The 14,386-nt window shown below is 39.6% G+C and overlaps 1 protein-coding gene across 2 annotated transcripts; it reads left to right on the forward strand.

Moving 5' to 3' along the window:
- The first annotated feature begins 115 nt into the window (after nucleotides 1-115).
- Nucleotides 116-13,911, forward strand: lhx6a (LIM homeobox 6a). Of its 2 annotated transcripts, none has more exons than XM_032570587.1 (9): nucleotides 116-737; nucleotides 1,540-1,611; nucleotides 1,738-1,920; nucleotides 3,437-3,558; nucleotides 10,211-10,431; nucleotides 11,667-11,767; nucleotides 11,864-11,959; nucleotides 12,158-12,332; nucleotides 12,441-13,911. In XM_032570587.1, the coding sequence occupies exons 1-9, from the start codon at nucleotides 660-662 to the stop codon at nucleotides 12,518-12,520; spliced, it is 1,128 nt and encodes a 375-aa protein (XP_032426478.1). In that variant the 5' UTR covers nucleotides 116-659; the 3' UTR covers nucleotides 12,521-13,911. The 2 variants fall into 2 exon arrangements, with proteins under 2 accessions (XP_032426478.1, XP_032426479.1); XM_032570588.1 differs by having other exon boundaries at nucleotides 201-737; nucleotides 10,214-10,431.
- The last annotated feature ends 475 nt before the right edge of the window (nucleotides 13,912-14,386 follow it).

A 14,386-nucleotide genomic window follows, 5' to 3' on the forward strand; every position in this document is an offset into this window, starting at 1 on the left:
TTACATTTTAATAGTTAAAATTTATATGATCACTTGTTAGAAATCCACAAATAGTAACATTTATTTATAAGTTCAGTACATTACTTTTGTTATTCTTTTTATTCGGTCAGAGAACACCAACACGCAGATGCATAACTTGAGTAAGTTTGTGTCACAGCTGTTGCAAACTGTGTCCACCCTTCTGAAACTCTTTCCTCTCCCTCCCCCTTCTTTAACTATAAGGCAGGCCCGCAGAGCCGCGCAAACTTTCCCTGCAGCTCTGCAGAGACACTTTGGTTCTGTTCTCCTTGCGCTCTGGTCGCCGCAGCCCAGCCGGCCTGTCCTGAAGACTCGGAGTAAAAAAGCTGCCAAGCCCTCCGTTTGATTCACTTCCTGTAGACGGGCTTCTACTCAAAAGTGGAGAGAGAGAGAGAGAAAGAAGGAGGGAGAAGAAGTCGGACACGGGAGTCATTGCATCTGCAAAGCTTATGCCTGGTTGCCCAGATCTGAACGCGCTGCAGGGTTCAGCGGAGAAAAACTTATTGTATCAAAAACAGAAACGGTGCACCAGATATCCAACGGATATTGCAAACCTTGACGCCGACTGACGCGCTGTTTCTTCCCCTGGTTTGAGGCGCAGAGTTTGGAGACCCTGAAGACTGAGACTGCAGGGGGGGTTCATGTACTGGAAAAATGAAGTTTTGTCCCCTCTCTCAGAGGGAAATAAGATTATGTCTGAAGGAATTCCAACAAAGCAGGTACTGACACTTTGGGAAACTGTTATCAGGGGGTGCGTATAGCACCATTTTGGGCCTGGGTTTTGCGCAAACTCTGTGCGTAAAAAACAACAACAAAAAAACGCTCCTTCATTGCATGTCTCCTCCGGCCAGACCGCGCTGTTTCTTTGCATCCCGCAGCCTCCCGCTTTGTGCGTTTTTTTTTTCTTTTTGCCTTTCTGTGATGTCACAGGAATCACGGCTTGTGTACTGAGATCAGCCGCACGCGCCAGCCGCCGTGAGGAGGCACGCGCCCTCTCTGTTATGAATAGCGTGATTTGCGGTCCGCGTATCTCTCTCCCTCTCTCTCCTCCGTTTGTGTCGAGCGCAGCCAGTTCGCCCTGAAGAGAATTAGATTTTAATTACAGCCATTAAAAATCAAATTTGCAATTCTTTGGGTGACCCGTTGCCTTCTGCTGATTGACAGATGAAATTGACACTCCGGGTCCCTCTTATCCGCAGCTATTTGTAATTACAGGTAGTTGTCCCCCCCTCCACTCTTGCTGTCCTGGATTGCGCAGAAAATACTATTATTCTCAGAGGCATGGGTTAAGGGCATGGGGGAAAAAAATCAATCCAAATTGAAATAGCTTCATTAAAATGTGCCTTTTGTTGCGGGGGCCCCGTTAGCGGTTTTAAGCGCCGTTTATTGTCGGGACTGCTTTATAAAGGAGCAGCCCCGCATGAAGAGGGTTCCGCAAATGTCTCCCGGGGATTTTTCTCAGCTGAAGATGAGATCTGGAAACTGATGAAGACCGGGAACTCACTGAAGGCTTTCTTGTAGGTGATCTGCGCCGAGCATCAGAGCACACCGGGAACCCCGCGCAGCACTGTGGACTCCAAACACACACCGATGGTGAGCGCCTCTCTATCGTTTGACATCAGTGCATCTGTTTAGAAGTGGGGAATTGCGCAATAAAAATGGCGACATGATGCGAACCGGATTTTTTATTTTATTTTTTATGATTGCCTCTGTTTTCAGTCTCTCTCGGACGGGGAGTCCCAGCGCTCCAATATGGAGCGGGAAGACATCCGCTCTCCTCCCAGCACTCCGTCCACCCCCTCCGTGTGCTCGCCGACCTCCACCGCCAGCTCCGTGCCGTCCACCGGGAAGAACGTGTGCGCCAGCTGCGGGCTGGAGATCCTGGACAGATACTTGCTGAAGGTGAGCCGGAGACCTTCCCTATGGTAATTCCAGACTCATTAAAAAAAAAAGAAAAAAAAGTGTAAAATCTTGCATGAAAATCGACAGACAACAGCCTGTCTGCAAAGTACAAACAGAAGCAAAGTGTGCGTGTTTACTGTGGTCTTACTGGGAATGTAACAGACGCGCTGTGTGTTTGTTCTGGTGTGCTGGAGTGAAAAGAAAGTCTCAACATCTTAATGCGCCTATTGTGCTGGACGATGGCACTTTAAATACCCAAACTGCGGAACGACAAAGAGAAAAACAAATCTAAAGTATTTATACAACAAATGAAAAAAGGTTATCATCATTATTATTTGAACGGATCGTGAATGTTAACAGATGCGGCTGATGTTATCTCCAGCGTCAAATGTTCGGAAACTGGTTTTGTGAGGTCTGTTGTCTCACAACAGTAATAATTACATATTCAAACTTTTATGACAGTTTAAACAAAAAATATGCATGTTGTAATAGACATTTTTATTACTTAAATATTAACCTAAAAACAACAATAATAAAATAGTTTCCCCTCGTTTTTCCAAGTTATTATTTAAATTCGACCAACTATTTAATCATTGAAATTATTTCAATAATATTTTGAAAAAAATAAATGCATGTAAGAATTATTTATGCTAAAAATATTTTAGTCAGTAAACGAAGTAGCTAAATAGAAAGAAAGGTTATATTTACCGTGTTTCTCATTAAATACAGCGTTTAAAATATTTCTTTTTATATTCTAAAATATAACAAAGATTGTAGTTTATTACGTCAAATTCTTTTTGTGAAATTTTCTTTGGTAATTCAACCCTACATAATTTAATGTAGACAAACTGACAATCTAGTGGTAAAGAAAACTCATAATTGTTAAAATATCATGCTGCTCTCTAAGTTTGCGGCTAACAAACCAAACAAAAGGAAAAAAAGCCACGTATTTCACAAACTGCAAAAATAGTTATTATTATCATCACCAAATTTTTATTGTTATTGTTATTATTATTTGCAGCAGTAGTAGTAGTAGTAGTAGTAATGCTATATATCTTTTTTTAATAAATTAAAGATACAGTATAGTAATTCACATAATAATTCACAGTATGTGCAAACATAAAACTGGACTGACTTAAAAAAAAACAGCAACATAAAAATCGAGACAAATCGAAAAAAATTTTTGACAATTTTTTAAATATTTTATTTATTTTCCTGTTTTATTTATTTATTTATTTATTTATTTATTTATTTATTTTTTACATTTTACTAAATGTAAATCATAAGTGATAGGCCTGATCCCTCTCGGGGAAAACTGGCGATAATCTCGTTAACCGAGTCGAGATCAGCCTCATATTAGTGCTGATTAGGCGGAACTCTGCAGCATGTGGCAGCAGGGTTATCTCAGCACTGACAAGCTAACTCACTGTTCTTTTTTTTTTTTTTTTTTTTTTTTTGGGGCGGGAGGTGGCGGGGGTCTGATCGTGGATTTGACACGGCTGGTGTCTTTTCGCAGGTGAACAACCTGATTTGGCACGTGCGCTGCCTGGAGTGCTCGGTGTGCAGAACGTCACTGCGTCAGCACAGCAGCTGCTACATCAAGAACAAGGAGATCTTCTGCAAAATGGATTATTTCAGGTAGGGGTAAGTTTATGGTCGCGTTTTCAAAACACCACGTCTGCTCTATACTTTTTCCATCTCTCTCTCTCTCTTTCTCTCCTACACACACGCAAACATATGAGCATGCACACGCACCCTGCATCCTGTATATCCTTGGAGATAGATGCGGGCTGCTTCATGTAATTTTGAAAAGCTCTTTCAAAAGCTGAAAGTGTGTATCAAAATAAAAGCCACTGCTCACAGGGAAGAGCTGAAAGATCCGCGTTGTTGTTATGGCTATCTGACACACAACGTTTCTAAGAGCCACAGAAAGGAAAGCACCCCTCTCTGCTTCTCAAGCATAAAACGTGTTTGTTATGAGAGTTTAAATCTTTATACTTATTATGAGGACAAGTTCACGTTTTGGATTTGACTGCTTTTAAAAATGCGTTTATGCGTTCCTTGAGTTTATTTATTCTCTTATTTTTCCACTATTATCAGCTTGGAGGTGTTGCTGTTTCCTGACTGTAAACGAGATTTCCACATGATTCACACAATGTAGCATACAGAGCAGTCAGCATTTAGCTGCTGTTAGTCCGAACGCCAAAATGTACCCAATTACGTTACAAATCGCAAACTCACTCGTAAGGCACCAAGACCAACAGGTCAAATTTATGTATTTATGAATAGATTTATATCATAACCCTGGTAAATGTAGGTTTAAAGATGATTTTTTTCTTCAGAATTTCTTCTTTCTTCTGACTGGAAGTGCTGATGTTTTGGAGTTGGTCAGTCAGACATTAGGGAGATTCAAGGGAGGCCTTCCAACCTGAAAGAGCTGAAGCTCACCATCAATAAGTATAAATATCAAATGTAGAAATGCACAATAATCTGCTCAGCAATCTGGAGCAACAAGATTTTATTGTACTGATTGTAATAAAAAAATTATCTGCTCATGTAGAAAGATAAATATAATTTTGCTATAAAGTTTTTGCTTAATTAAAAAAAAAAAATCAAAACGAGACAAAGTTTTACATCGTTTGGATAATTTTGCCCCAAATTATTATTGCAGTGTCTGTAGCTTTTATTGCTTGCAATATTTAATGACTTCATTCTTGGATCTACCAGTAATTATTTTCTTAAACCCAAAGGGTGATCAAAAGATATTACTCTCTATGCATGCATGTGTGTGTGTGTGTGTTTGTGTGGTGTGTGGGGTTGAAATGGGTTCACGCCAGCAGCATAGTAATATTATGTTCAGTAGCTGGGTTGGGGTCAGACACACAACGCCTATTTATGCTTAACACTGCAGTTTGTGAGTGTTTGTGTGTGAGGGTGTGTGGTGTGTGTGTCAACCAGAGCAGAGGAAGAGAGCGCATGGAGCAGCGCGTGAACTTGGGTGTTTGTCTGATCAGAACCTGACACCAGGCCAGGCCAGCGCTCTGAGGTTTATAATCACCCGCAATTAGCTGTCCTCCAACCCCAGACCCACAGGCCTCCAGACCAGCAATTAGACCGCCCCGAGAGTCTGGTCCAGCATGTTCCTGACATGAATGTGACTCTTATCCAAACTGAAACTCTGATACAAAGAGACATGAAGCTGCACACTTTCACGCGTATTATTTGAAATGCATATTATATACAAATAATATGATTTCACATGGAGATCTGTGTTCATTTACGAGCTGTCAGTCATTTTGCAATTCTTAAAAACAAACTGGAGTTTCATATTTGCCTTGCTATGTTGTGTTACTGAACCAGTGGCCTGTTTAAAGGCTCCGTCCTTTGCTTTTTAAAATTAAACTATGACACACAAAGCCACACTGTAGAGTTTATTCTGAATTCGATTCATATTTCCAAAAATAATGAACATAATCTAGCTTTTATGTCATTGAAAATATTGTTATATTTTAGGCTTTAATTCTGAATGTGTGTCAGCTTAGTAATGCCATCAAAGCACAATGATTGACTTTCTGTATGTAAAGTTGTACATATTTACCTTTTGAGATATAGCATATGGTGCTATTTTACAGGGTGAATTATAAACCGAATCATCCGACCATTTTTTCCCACAGAGCAGCAGGGTTCTTGATGAAATAATTACATGGCTATGTGCAGTGCCAGTGTTAAGAGGCCTTCAGTAGAGTTATTTAGCTACAGATGGAGCTCTTATTTATGATGCCCGAATAAATGTAAAAAAAAGTTCAACTAAGAAAAGTGGAGACGTTTGCCAATCAAGTATGTTTATGGTTTTGGCTAAATATTAACATCTTAGCTGATTAAAATAGGGCAACACTTCCAATTGCCAAATTAAAAGTACAATTTAACCGTTTTAACTCAGAAATAAATCAAAACATAATAGTGAGGATTTGTATGTTTTGCAGGTCAAACCCTATCAAGTAAAAAAGTGAATCCTCTAATTTTGTAACGATTTTCAGATAAAATATCAAAATTTCCTAGTTAAATTCTTAAAAATTGATTTGCTGTTTCTTTAAGTTGGCCTGAGAGTATAAAATTGTGTAAATGCATAGCAGTAAACAGTCTGGTTCTGCTGCAAGGCCTGCTGTGCCTCGCCCCGTTCTGTAAACACAAACTGCAGTCTGGGCTTAGGCCATCAGATTTAAAAGTGAGCTAAACACCCCTGGAGTCCCGATCCTCTGGGCCGCTTTCAGACCTCTGGAGATGTTTCCTCATCTGTGTCAGCCTCTCATCTGGCTTTGGACTGACAGCTCCTTTAATGGGGCGTAATAGCAGGAAATCAGAGTGGGTTTCCCTCTGTGTATGTGTGTGCAGGGATGGAGTTGAAGGGGGGCTTGAAGGGGATAAAGCCCCCGCTGTGCCTCTCAAACCAATGTCAGACCTTGGGAGTTTATCTTGCACACACTCTTACAGATAGATATACTATATATATATATAGATATATATAAAATGATTCTTTATCAGCCTCCTACTCTTCCCAGCCTTCCCCTCACTCCACCGGTGCCTCGTCCATGAGCTGCAGGCAATATGGGAAGTTGCTCTGCTGCACTAATCAGGGGCTCCCTGGGACGTCAGGGCTGTAACTATGAGTGTGTGTTTCACATCTAAATGTCCGTGCACCTCTTTATGCATGTGCACTCTTTGTTATTTTTGGAATAGCAATTATTCATCACCTACCCACTTCTATTTAACTGATTAGGTCTCCATGGTAGCAAAAAAAAAAAAAAAGGGAAAACAGTGGGCACAGAGAGAATGGTTTGAATTTTTTTTAAGCAAATAAAAAAAAAATCTGTCTGCATTTGTTCTATTTAGTTAAATGCAATGATTGTATTCTCAGATTTGAGCAGAAAGACTTGAATAGTTAAAGAAAAAAAACAAATCCAAAAATCTGCAAAGAATGTGAACAACTTCTTCTTTTCTTTTATTTGATTCCTCTGCTGCAAACCTGAGACAAACCATAAAACCACGCAGTCAGGCATGATCAGAGTTTCTACAAATCTAATAATAGCGAAGCGAGTTTCTCAAAGCTCATAAGGAATAATGCAAGAATCAGTAGCTCCTGAAAGCGCTTTCAGCAGTAAGAAGATTACTATAAAAAAAATAATATGAAAATTAGTCAAACGAGAGGCCGGTAATGAAAATGAGTTTAGTGGTGTGGGATGTTGTAGAGGTGGCCAGAAATGACAGTGTTCCAACATAAATATGTTTTTTTTCCTTTTCTTTTTTTTTAATGAAGAACAGTGTAGAAGGAGGGAACTGATCGAGATAGAAGAGTGAGAGGTTGAAACATGGGGATGGTTTACAGCTTTTCTGGGTTCTGTCTCTTAGCATGAAACTGACAAGCTGTCATGCTGGTTTAGTCACAACGTTTCACAATGTTTTCCTTCTTACTGTAAAAACGGGCTGGAATCCTTTGTAACAATGTGCACAGCGAGCCACAGGGTCAATTTGTTTCTGGCACGGCTTTATTGGCTCGTAAGCACGGTCCATACTGAGGCGAGTTTCATCCCTCTGTGGCTAGTAACAATTTATTGGATCTATTATTACTTGCTGATTTATTCTGAAATGATAAAATCCAGAAGGGAATACAGTTAGATGGCGAGTAAGACACAGTCAACGACTTGCCCTCTATGATACTACATGCATAAAAATGAAACCTCTCGCTCTTATGCAGAAGAGGAGCTGCAACCTTGTGATGTCGAGGCTGTAGTACGCTTTTATCCCAGACAGAGTGGACTTGAGTGCACTGAAACGCTGCCAAACCCACTCACTTGGCAACGCACCCTAGTCCTCCTGCTCTCTCGCTTACGTTCCTCACATTGCCACTTCCCTCTGCACTACAACTGTTTGCCCCGGTCCTTCGCCTTCCCGATGGATGTCTATTATCCTGCTCCTTCCCCTTGCCTATATTCCTCTAAAGTATTTTTGAAATATAACTTTCCTTTGAGCTTTATTCATGGCTTCTGATATCGAAAAGGATATCTCCATAGCAAGCATTAATCACCATAAATCTGGCTGTACACTCCGGTTAAAGGTTGCTGTTTATGCAGCTCTTTTTTTCATTTTTTTTTCAGGCTGCCTCCTTCACCAGAATTGCCAGCTGCTGACCTCAACAATAGCTCTTAACCTAACCCCAACCATCTTGAACTTGAAGCATTTAACATTCATTAAAGTCCATAATGCACACTTCAGAACACAGTTCAATCCCATGCTCCATTCATGTGTAAAGCAGATTTTTTTGGACATTTTAAAGCATCTGATAAACGTGATATTCTACAGCAATTTTCTTTATTTGCATTATTCGTCTTGTCTATTCCTGTATGATTGTTTAAAATTAGATTTAGCAACTGTATTTATTAATGCATGTGACCAAAAACCAAGTAGTAAAAAACAGAGGAGGACGTCATCATTGAATATTATATTTTACCTGGAAAATAACAGTGAAAAGTGTTTTACTGTTTGAAGTTTCTTTTTTTGTACAAATACAGTCAATACACTTGGCCTTGTGTTTTTGTGTTTAGATGAGTCTATTTCCTGGATAGTGCTAATGCTGGAGCTAATGCTACTGTTTCCTTTCTTTTACTCCCCTTGTTTTTCTTTCCCATAGAAAGAACACCTGACTCAGTACTTCTGTGCTTAATGGAGTCAGAAAATCGGCATTAATCAAAGTGTTTTTCCCATGAATTTTGTGAACTCCTTTTGTTTTCCTTTTTCCATATTAGATGTGCTCCCATGTTTGTTTATCTCTCTCTCTGCTTATTTTACTCTTAACATCCAGCTGGTCAAGGGCAGATGCCCAGTAATAATGAGCCAGAATTGATTGGTTTCTTCCTATTAAAAAGGGACTTCTTCCTTCCCATTCTCAGGATTTGTTGTTAATGACTCAATGAAATTGAGTGCCTTGCTTACAAAACTTTTTTACTAATCACCATACAATACAGTCAACTAAATATGACTGCATTGTATTCCTCAATTTGGACTGCATGCAATCTAATTTGAATCTAGCTTCATGACTGATTTGACTAGAATGAACTAGATTAATTTAAACAGAATTTTGACCAGGCAGTTCTATACAATTAGTCTTGAAACCAGATTGTCTTGCAAAATATCTCAAGATATATTTGTTTTCAATTAGTGCTGTATGAAAAATGCAGTTGGCTTTATTTATTTATTTATTTATTTATTTTATTCACACGTCAGTTCTCGTTAACCCACGTTTTGCTAACACTTCCCTTTTTTCTCTTTCATCACAAATTCACCTCCACTCTTGGTTAGCATTGGCATAGCTACATTTAACAGCTGTAGGTATCAAGGGTGGGGAGGCCAACCAATCTTTTGTGACTGTGATATTGCACATATTTATTTTGTGATGGTGGCTGTGATTTGGTTCATTGTGCAGCTCCAAATTAAATGCATTTAGAGTACCATAACTTCTTATATCTACAAACATGTTATATTTTTCTCATCTGTCATATTCACAGCCTCTGAAATGCAGCTATTCTTCTTTTTTTTTCATTTTTTTTTAGGATGAAAGATATTTTTTTCTGCAGAATTTGTTGATCTAACAACTTAATGTCCACTTCCTCAACTACAGCTATCCCCTTTCTCTTGCAGTGCCTCCTCGGATATTCATTTCTCACCCACTGTCTCCCCCCATGCTCATCAACTCCCCAAACCGCCCACCCGCAACAGTAACTAACACACAGACGAGCTCACTGTTACTATCAGTTACAGTGTTGTGACCTGAAATGATGTCATCGTCTTTCCTCCTACTCCAATGTGTGCAAGCCCCTGCTCCTCCGTCTAATTTAGGATGTGTGTTTACTTGTGTGTGCGTGCGTTGGGGAGGGGGCATGGGGGTAGGCGTGTGTGTGTGTGTGTGTGTCAGGGCCTTCATGGATCAACCAGGAAATTGCAGGTGTTGGTTTGTTTGTATTCAAGGCTCAGTTTGCAGGACTTTTTTTCTAAAAGCTTCATCCTCCTCCAAGGTTTCTTCCCTCAAAGGCTTCAGAAAATGCCACAAGTTTAAACACACATACAGACATACACACGCATACTTCATCTTGGTAAAAAATGTTCTGAAAGAAAAGGATGTAATTGTGGATGTTTCATTTTTAGGATTTGTTTTCGAGTGAACACTGCCCTCATTTCTCTCTCTGTGTTTCCTTCTCCCTCTCTGCCCCATGCTGTTCCCCTCTTCTCTCCTTCACAGTAGGTTTGGTACCAAGTGTGCCCGCTGTGGGCGGCAGATATATGCCAGCGACTGGGTGCGTCGTGCGAGGGGGAACGCATACCACTTGGCCTGCTTTGCGTGCTACTCGTGTAAGAGGCAGCTGTCTACGGGAGAAGAGTTCGGCTTGGTGGAGGAGAAGGTTTTGTGTCGGATCCACTACGACACCATGGTGGAGAACCTCAAGCGGGCGGCTGAGAGTGGTGAGGGGCAAAGATGTTTCCCTGTGCCTTTAGGCATTTTCTGTATGCTGCAAGCATATAGTTTCTTGTGGCTCACACTATTATTTAGGACAACTTGATTCACAAATCTAGCCAATATGAAAGAATGGCAAGAAGTGTTAACAAACAGGCAAAAGATGCCCTTTGCAGTAGGACACAGCAAGCACTCATTGCCGTCAGTCAAAATCTTTTGAGCTACACGCAAAACACTGTGGGTGTGGAGATCATTTTCTTCAGCAGAGACCCAGGAAGCTGGTCAGAGTTTCTTGTTAGTATTTAGATGACGCTAAATACAGTGTAATTCTGGAAGAAAACCTGTAATATGCTGTAAAGGACTTGACACTATGGTAGAAAATACAACCGCAGCTGCATTGTTATGTATTATGAAAAAGCATAGTCACATATTGGTCTCCACCCAAATTCAGTTGAGAATGTGGAGCAGGACTTAAAAATCAATGTTCACAGAAGGTCTTTATATAATCTGACCGAGTTTAAGCTGTTTTGCAAAGAAGAAAGGGGAAAGGTTTCAGTTCTAGGTTTGTGAAGCTGGTGTAGCGATACACTCCAAAATACCTGCTGTTGTAATTGTAAAGGTGAGTTTTACAATTACTGACTTGGTTGGGCTGAGTGGAAATGAAAAACACACTTTTCAAATTTAATTTTCTGTAAAAAACAAACAAAGAAAATGCACTTCTTTAAGTTTATCTTTCACATAAGTTCTAGCATTTAATTAGAAGATAACATAAATGCACTTAACATGACAAATGAAAGCACACACTATAAAAGTGTCCTTTGTTTTGCCTATTTAATCACTGACAGCTGTTTGAAGTTAATTTGAAACTATTTTAGGACCGTAACTCATAAAACTTAGCAAAATATTTTGCAGTTAAATGCAACTGATGAGTTTTAATAGATAATCTGACTTACTTTTGGGTTAAAAATGTTTTTAACAATGTTGATATATGCTATGAAACTTCTTAATGCTTATCAAAACTTTTGCCAATTTTCTGTAAGTCATCTGAAAGTTTAATTCTTTTTTTTTGGTTTTTGTAAACATTAAACCCCTATCCCAATATTTTGAAAGCATGGTGCAACACAACATATTAAATGTAAAATATGGATCTGCTGGAAGATGCTGACAATAAACAAAACGTGTGATACCTCTTAGTTGCAAATATGGACTGGATCTACATCTGATAATTCGGTGTGTTTTTCAGGTAATGGTATTACATTAGAGGGTGCAGTCCCGACAGAACAGGACAGTCAGCCTAAACCGGCCAAAAGAGCACGAACGTCGTTCACTGCAGAACAGCTACAGGTGAGACTCTCCCTTCAATGAATGTCTTAGAACATTTGCATCTTTTTTAGCAACTCTTGTGGTTTATCTCTATTAATATGTTGTCAACGTATGAAGATCATGCAGGCGCAGTTTGCTCAGGACAACAATCCAGACGCCCAAACGCTACAGAAACTGGCAGACATGACGGGCCTGAGCAGAAGAGTTATACAGGTCAGAAAGGTCACACATATTCACAATCTACTCATCTGCATGCAAACTCAAATAACTCAGTTCCACAATTCTTTGTCTTGATCAAAGCAGATATATAGAATAATAAAGGTGTTGTTTTTTTTCTTACACTTTTTTTTTACATCAGCATAAAGCGGTGAAGGGAAAAAGCGTAGCTACATGATGTTTGTGTCTTCATAGGTGTGGTTTCAAAACTGCAGAGCGCGACATAAAAAGCACACGCCCCAGCACAGCGGTGCTCCGCAGGGTCATCCTCAGTCTAGGATACCCTCGTCGCTGCCCGATGAGCTGCATTACTCCCCATTCGGCAGTCCTGAACGAGCGCGCATGGTAGCTCTTCACGGGTACATCGATAGTGAGTTTACTTTTCTTTTTTTTTTCAGCCCTACGGTGTTTTTGAAGCTTCATCAAATACAAGATATTCATTTACGTGTCTCTTTTTTTTAAAATACATGTTTTCCAGGTCATCCGTTTTCCGTCCTGACCTCTCAGAGCCTCCCTCACCAGGCCATGTCGCTGCCCCAGCTCCCCCTCAGCCGCTAGCTCTCCACGTGACCCCTGACCTCTGGATCTTTACTCCGGATCTGCAGTCAGTGAAGCCGCCTGACCTCACTTGAAAATTGTGCAAGAGTCGTGGAGAAAAGACTAATCTTCCAATCATGGACGGAAAGAGAAAGAGACAGATCTGCCGTCGTCTTCTCTTCTTTTCAGTGGATGGGGACATTCAGCATGTGGCCAGTGTGTCAAATCAATCACCTTCCAGCATTTATTATCAGCAGGAACTCTCAATCTGTGTTTTACACCCACTGATGGACCCACCCTGATTCTCATGTACAGCATCTTCCGCTCTGTTCACCCACCTTCAAACTTGGGGAATTTTAAATGGATGTAATTGATAAAAGAAGCAGGACTGCAGCTTCTCGAAGGTTGTCAGATTGTTGAAGATTAAATTAAAATGTCACTGTGGCCCGTTGGGAAGGGCTCACACATTAGAGGTAAGACTCCTCCCTTTTTTTTTCTCAAAGCAACCATGAAGGAAAGTTAAATGTAAACGATATACTGTTTGCATTTGAAATAACTATTTACTTAATGATATTGTAAAAAACAAAACAAAAAAAATTCAAGTTTTCAATTACACTTTAGCTTAACAGCTTTACAATTAAAATGTTGGTATAAAAAAATACAAATAAAACAAGATGTGCCTTATTCATTAAAATAAAGTTTCCTCATTAGTAAATTAAAAACTAAAGATGGTAGATGGTTTAAAATGGTATTAAATATTTATAAAATGCCCCTCCAGATTACACTCACACATTTCTCTCTTAAATTAAAATCAAAAGGCATAAAATTGGATGAGTTTTTTTTTTTATTGAATAAAGGCTCTGGCATCTGTTCTAATTCTTTTACAAAGCTCCTAATAAAGAGAAAATCTCATTTTAACATCTACTCAAACCATTCCTGAAGAAAGTCACATGTTTGTATTTTCAGTAATTTATATTTAGAAGGTTGCTTGATTTGCCTCTCTGTGTATGTGCGTGTGTGTGTGTGTATTTTTTTTTATACCATAAGGAAAACTGAGAACTTTGGTACAATATCGACCCAATTAAACCAAGTGGGTTTGTACATAGTGAGAAGTGTGCATGTGTTTCTGTGTGTTTTATGGGCGGGGAGAGTGAGTGTGTGTTTGTATCTTAGTGCCATGGCCGTTGTGTTGAGACAGAATCCAACGACACCTCAAAGACCTTGTATTTATTGACATGATAAAAATTCCTGTAAAAAGCACTTTTTCCCACTTTCTGACATCGTTTTGTTAAGTCAAGAAATATTAACAAGAAAAAAGAGAAAAAGAAATAAAACAAAGGGTTTATTTGAGAGACTGTGCATCATAAATGTTTTGTGTAATAAAATGCAATAAATCAGAATGTGATAATTTGGTTTGGGTGTGTGGTTTTTTTTTTAAAGATCATTTATGACAATGCATAGATGAACATTATCTTATTAAAAGCATTATCAAACCAATGGAGCGGCACAAAAAATTAACCTGATAGTTAAATTAGTCTTGAGTCAAATTAAAGCATCTATTTAGATACACAAAATCTAATTGTTTATTGGATCAACTTCTATGGGTTGTTGTGTGCTGATTGCTCTGTGCATGTTTAGTTCTTTGGGTGACGGATGATTGTCTCACATTATTACTGGACACCTTGTTGTTTTTGTTCCTGTTACTGATGGGCAGAAAGCAGGAAAACGGCATCCAAATTGAATTAGAAATGTATTTTTGGGGCGTGCTGCGGTGGCGTAGAGGATAGCGCGACCCACGTTTGGAGGCCTTGCGTCCTCAACGCGGCCGTCGCAGGTTCGATTCCCAGACCTGGCGACATTTGCCGCATGTCTTCCCCCGCTCCTTCC

The sequence above is a fragment of the Xiphophorus hellerii genome, chromosome 8 (genome assembly GCF_003331165.1).
Source record: "Xiphophorus hellerii strain 12219 chromosome 8, Xiphophorus_hellerii-4.1, whole genome shotgun sequence".
In the NCBI taxonomy this organism is placed as follows: Eukaryota; Metazoa; Chordata; class Actinopteri; order Cyprinodontiformes; family Poeciliidae; genus Xiphophorus; species Xiphophorus hellerii.

What these genes read in the sequence shown, in the direction of transcription:
- lhx6a (XM_032570587.1), top strand. Translation starts at nt 660, where the DNA reads ATGTACTGGAAAAATGAAGTTTTGTCCCCTCTCTCAGAGGGAAATAAG. An exon ending in TGCAAAATGGATTATTTCAG is followed by an intron (nt 3,559 to 10,210) that starts GTAGGGGTAAGT and finishes TCTCCTTCACAG; the next exon opens with TAGGTTTGGTACCAAGTGTG. An exon ending in TCACTGCAGAACAGCTACAG is followed by an intron (nt 11,768 to 11,863) that starts GTGAGACTCTCC and finishes CAACGTATGAAG; the next exon opens with ATCATGCAGGCGCAGTTTGC.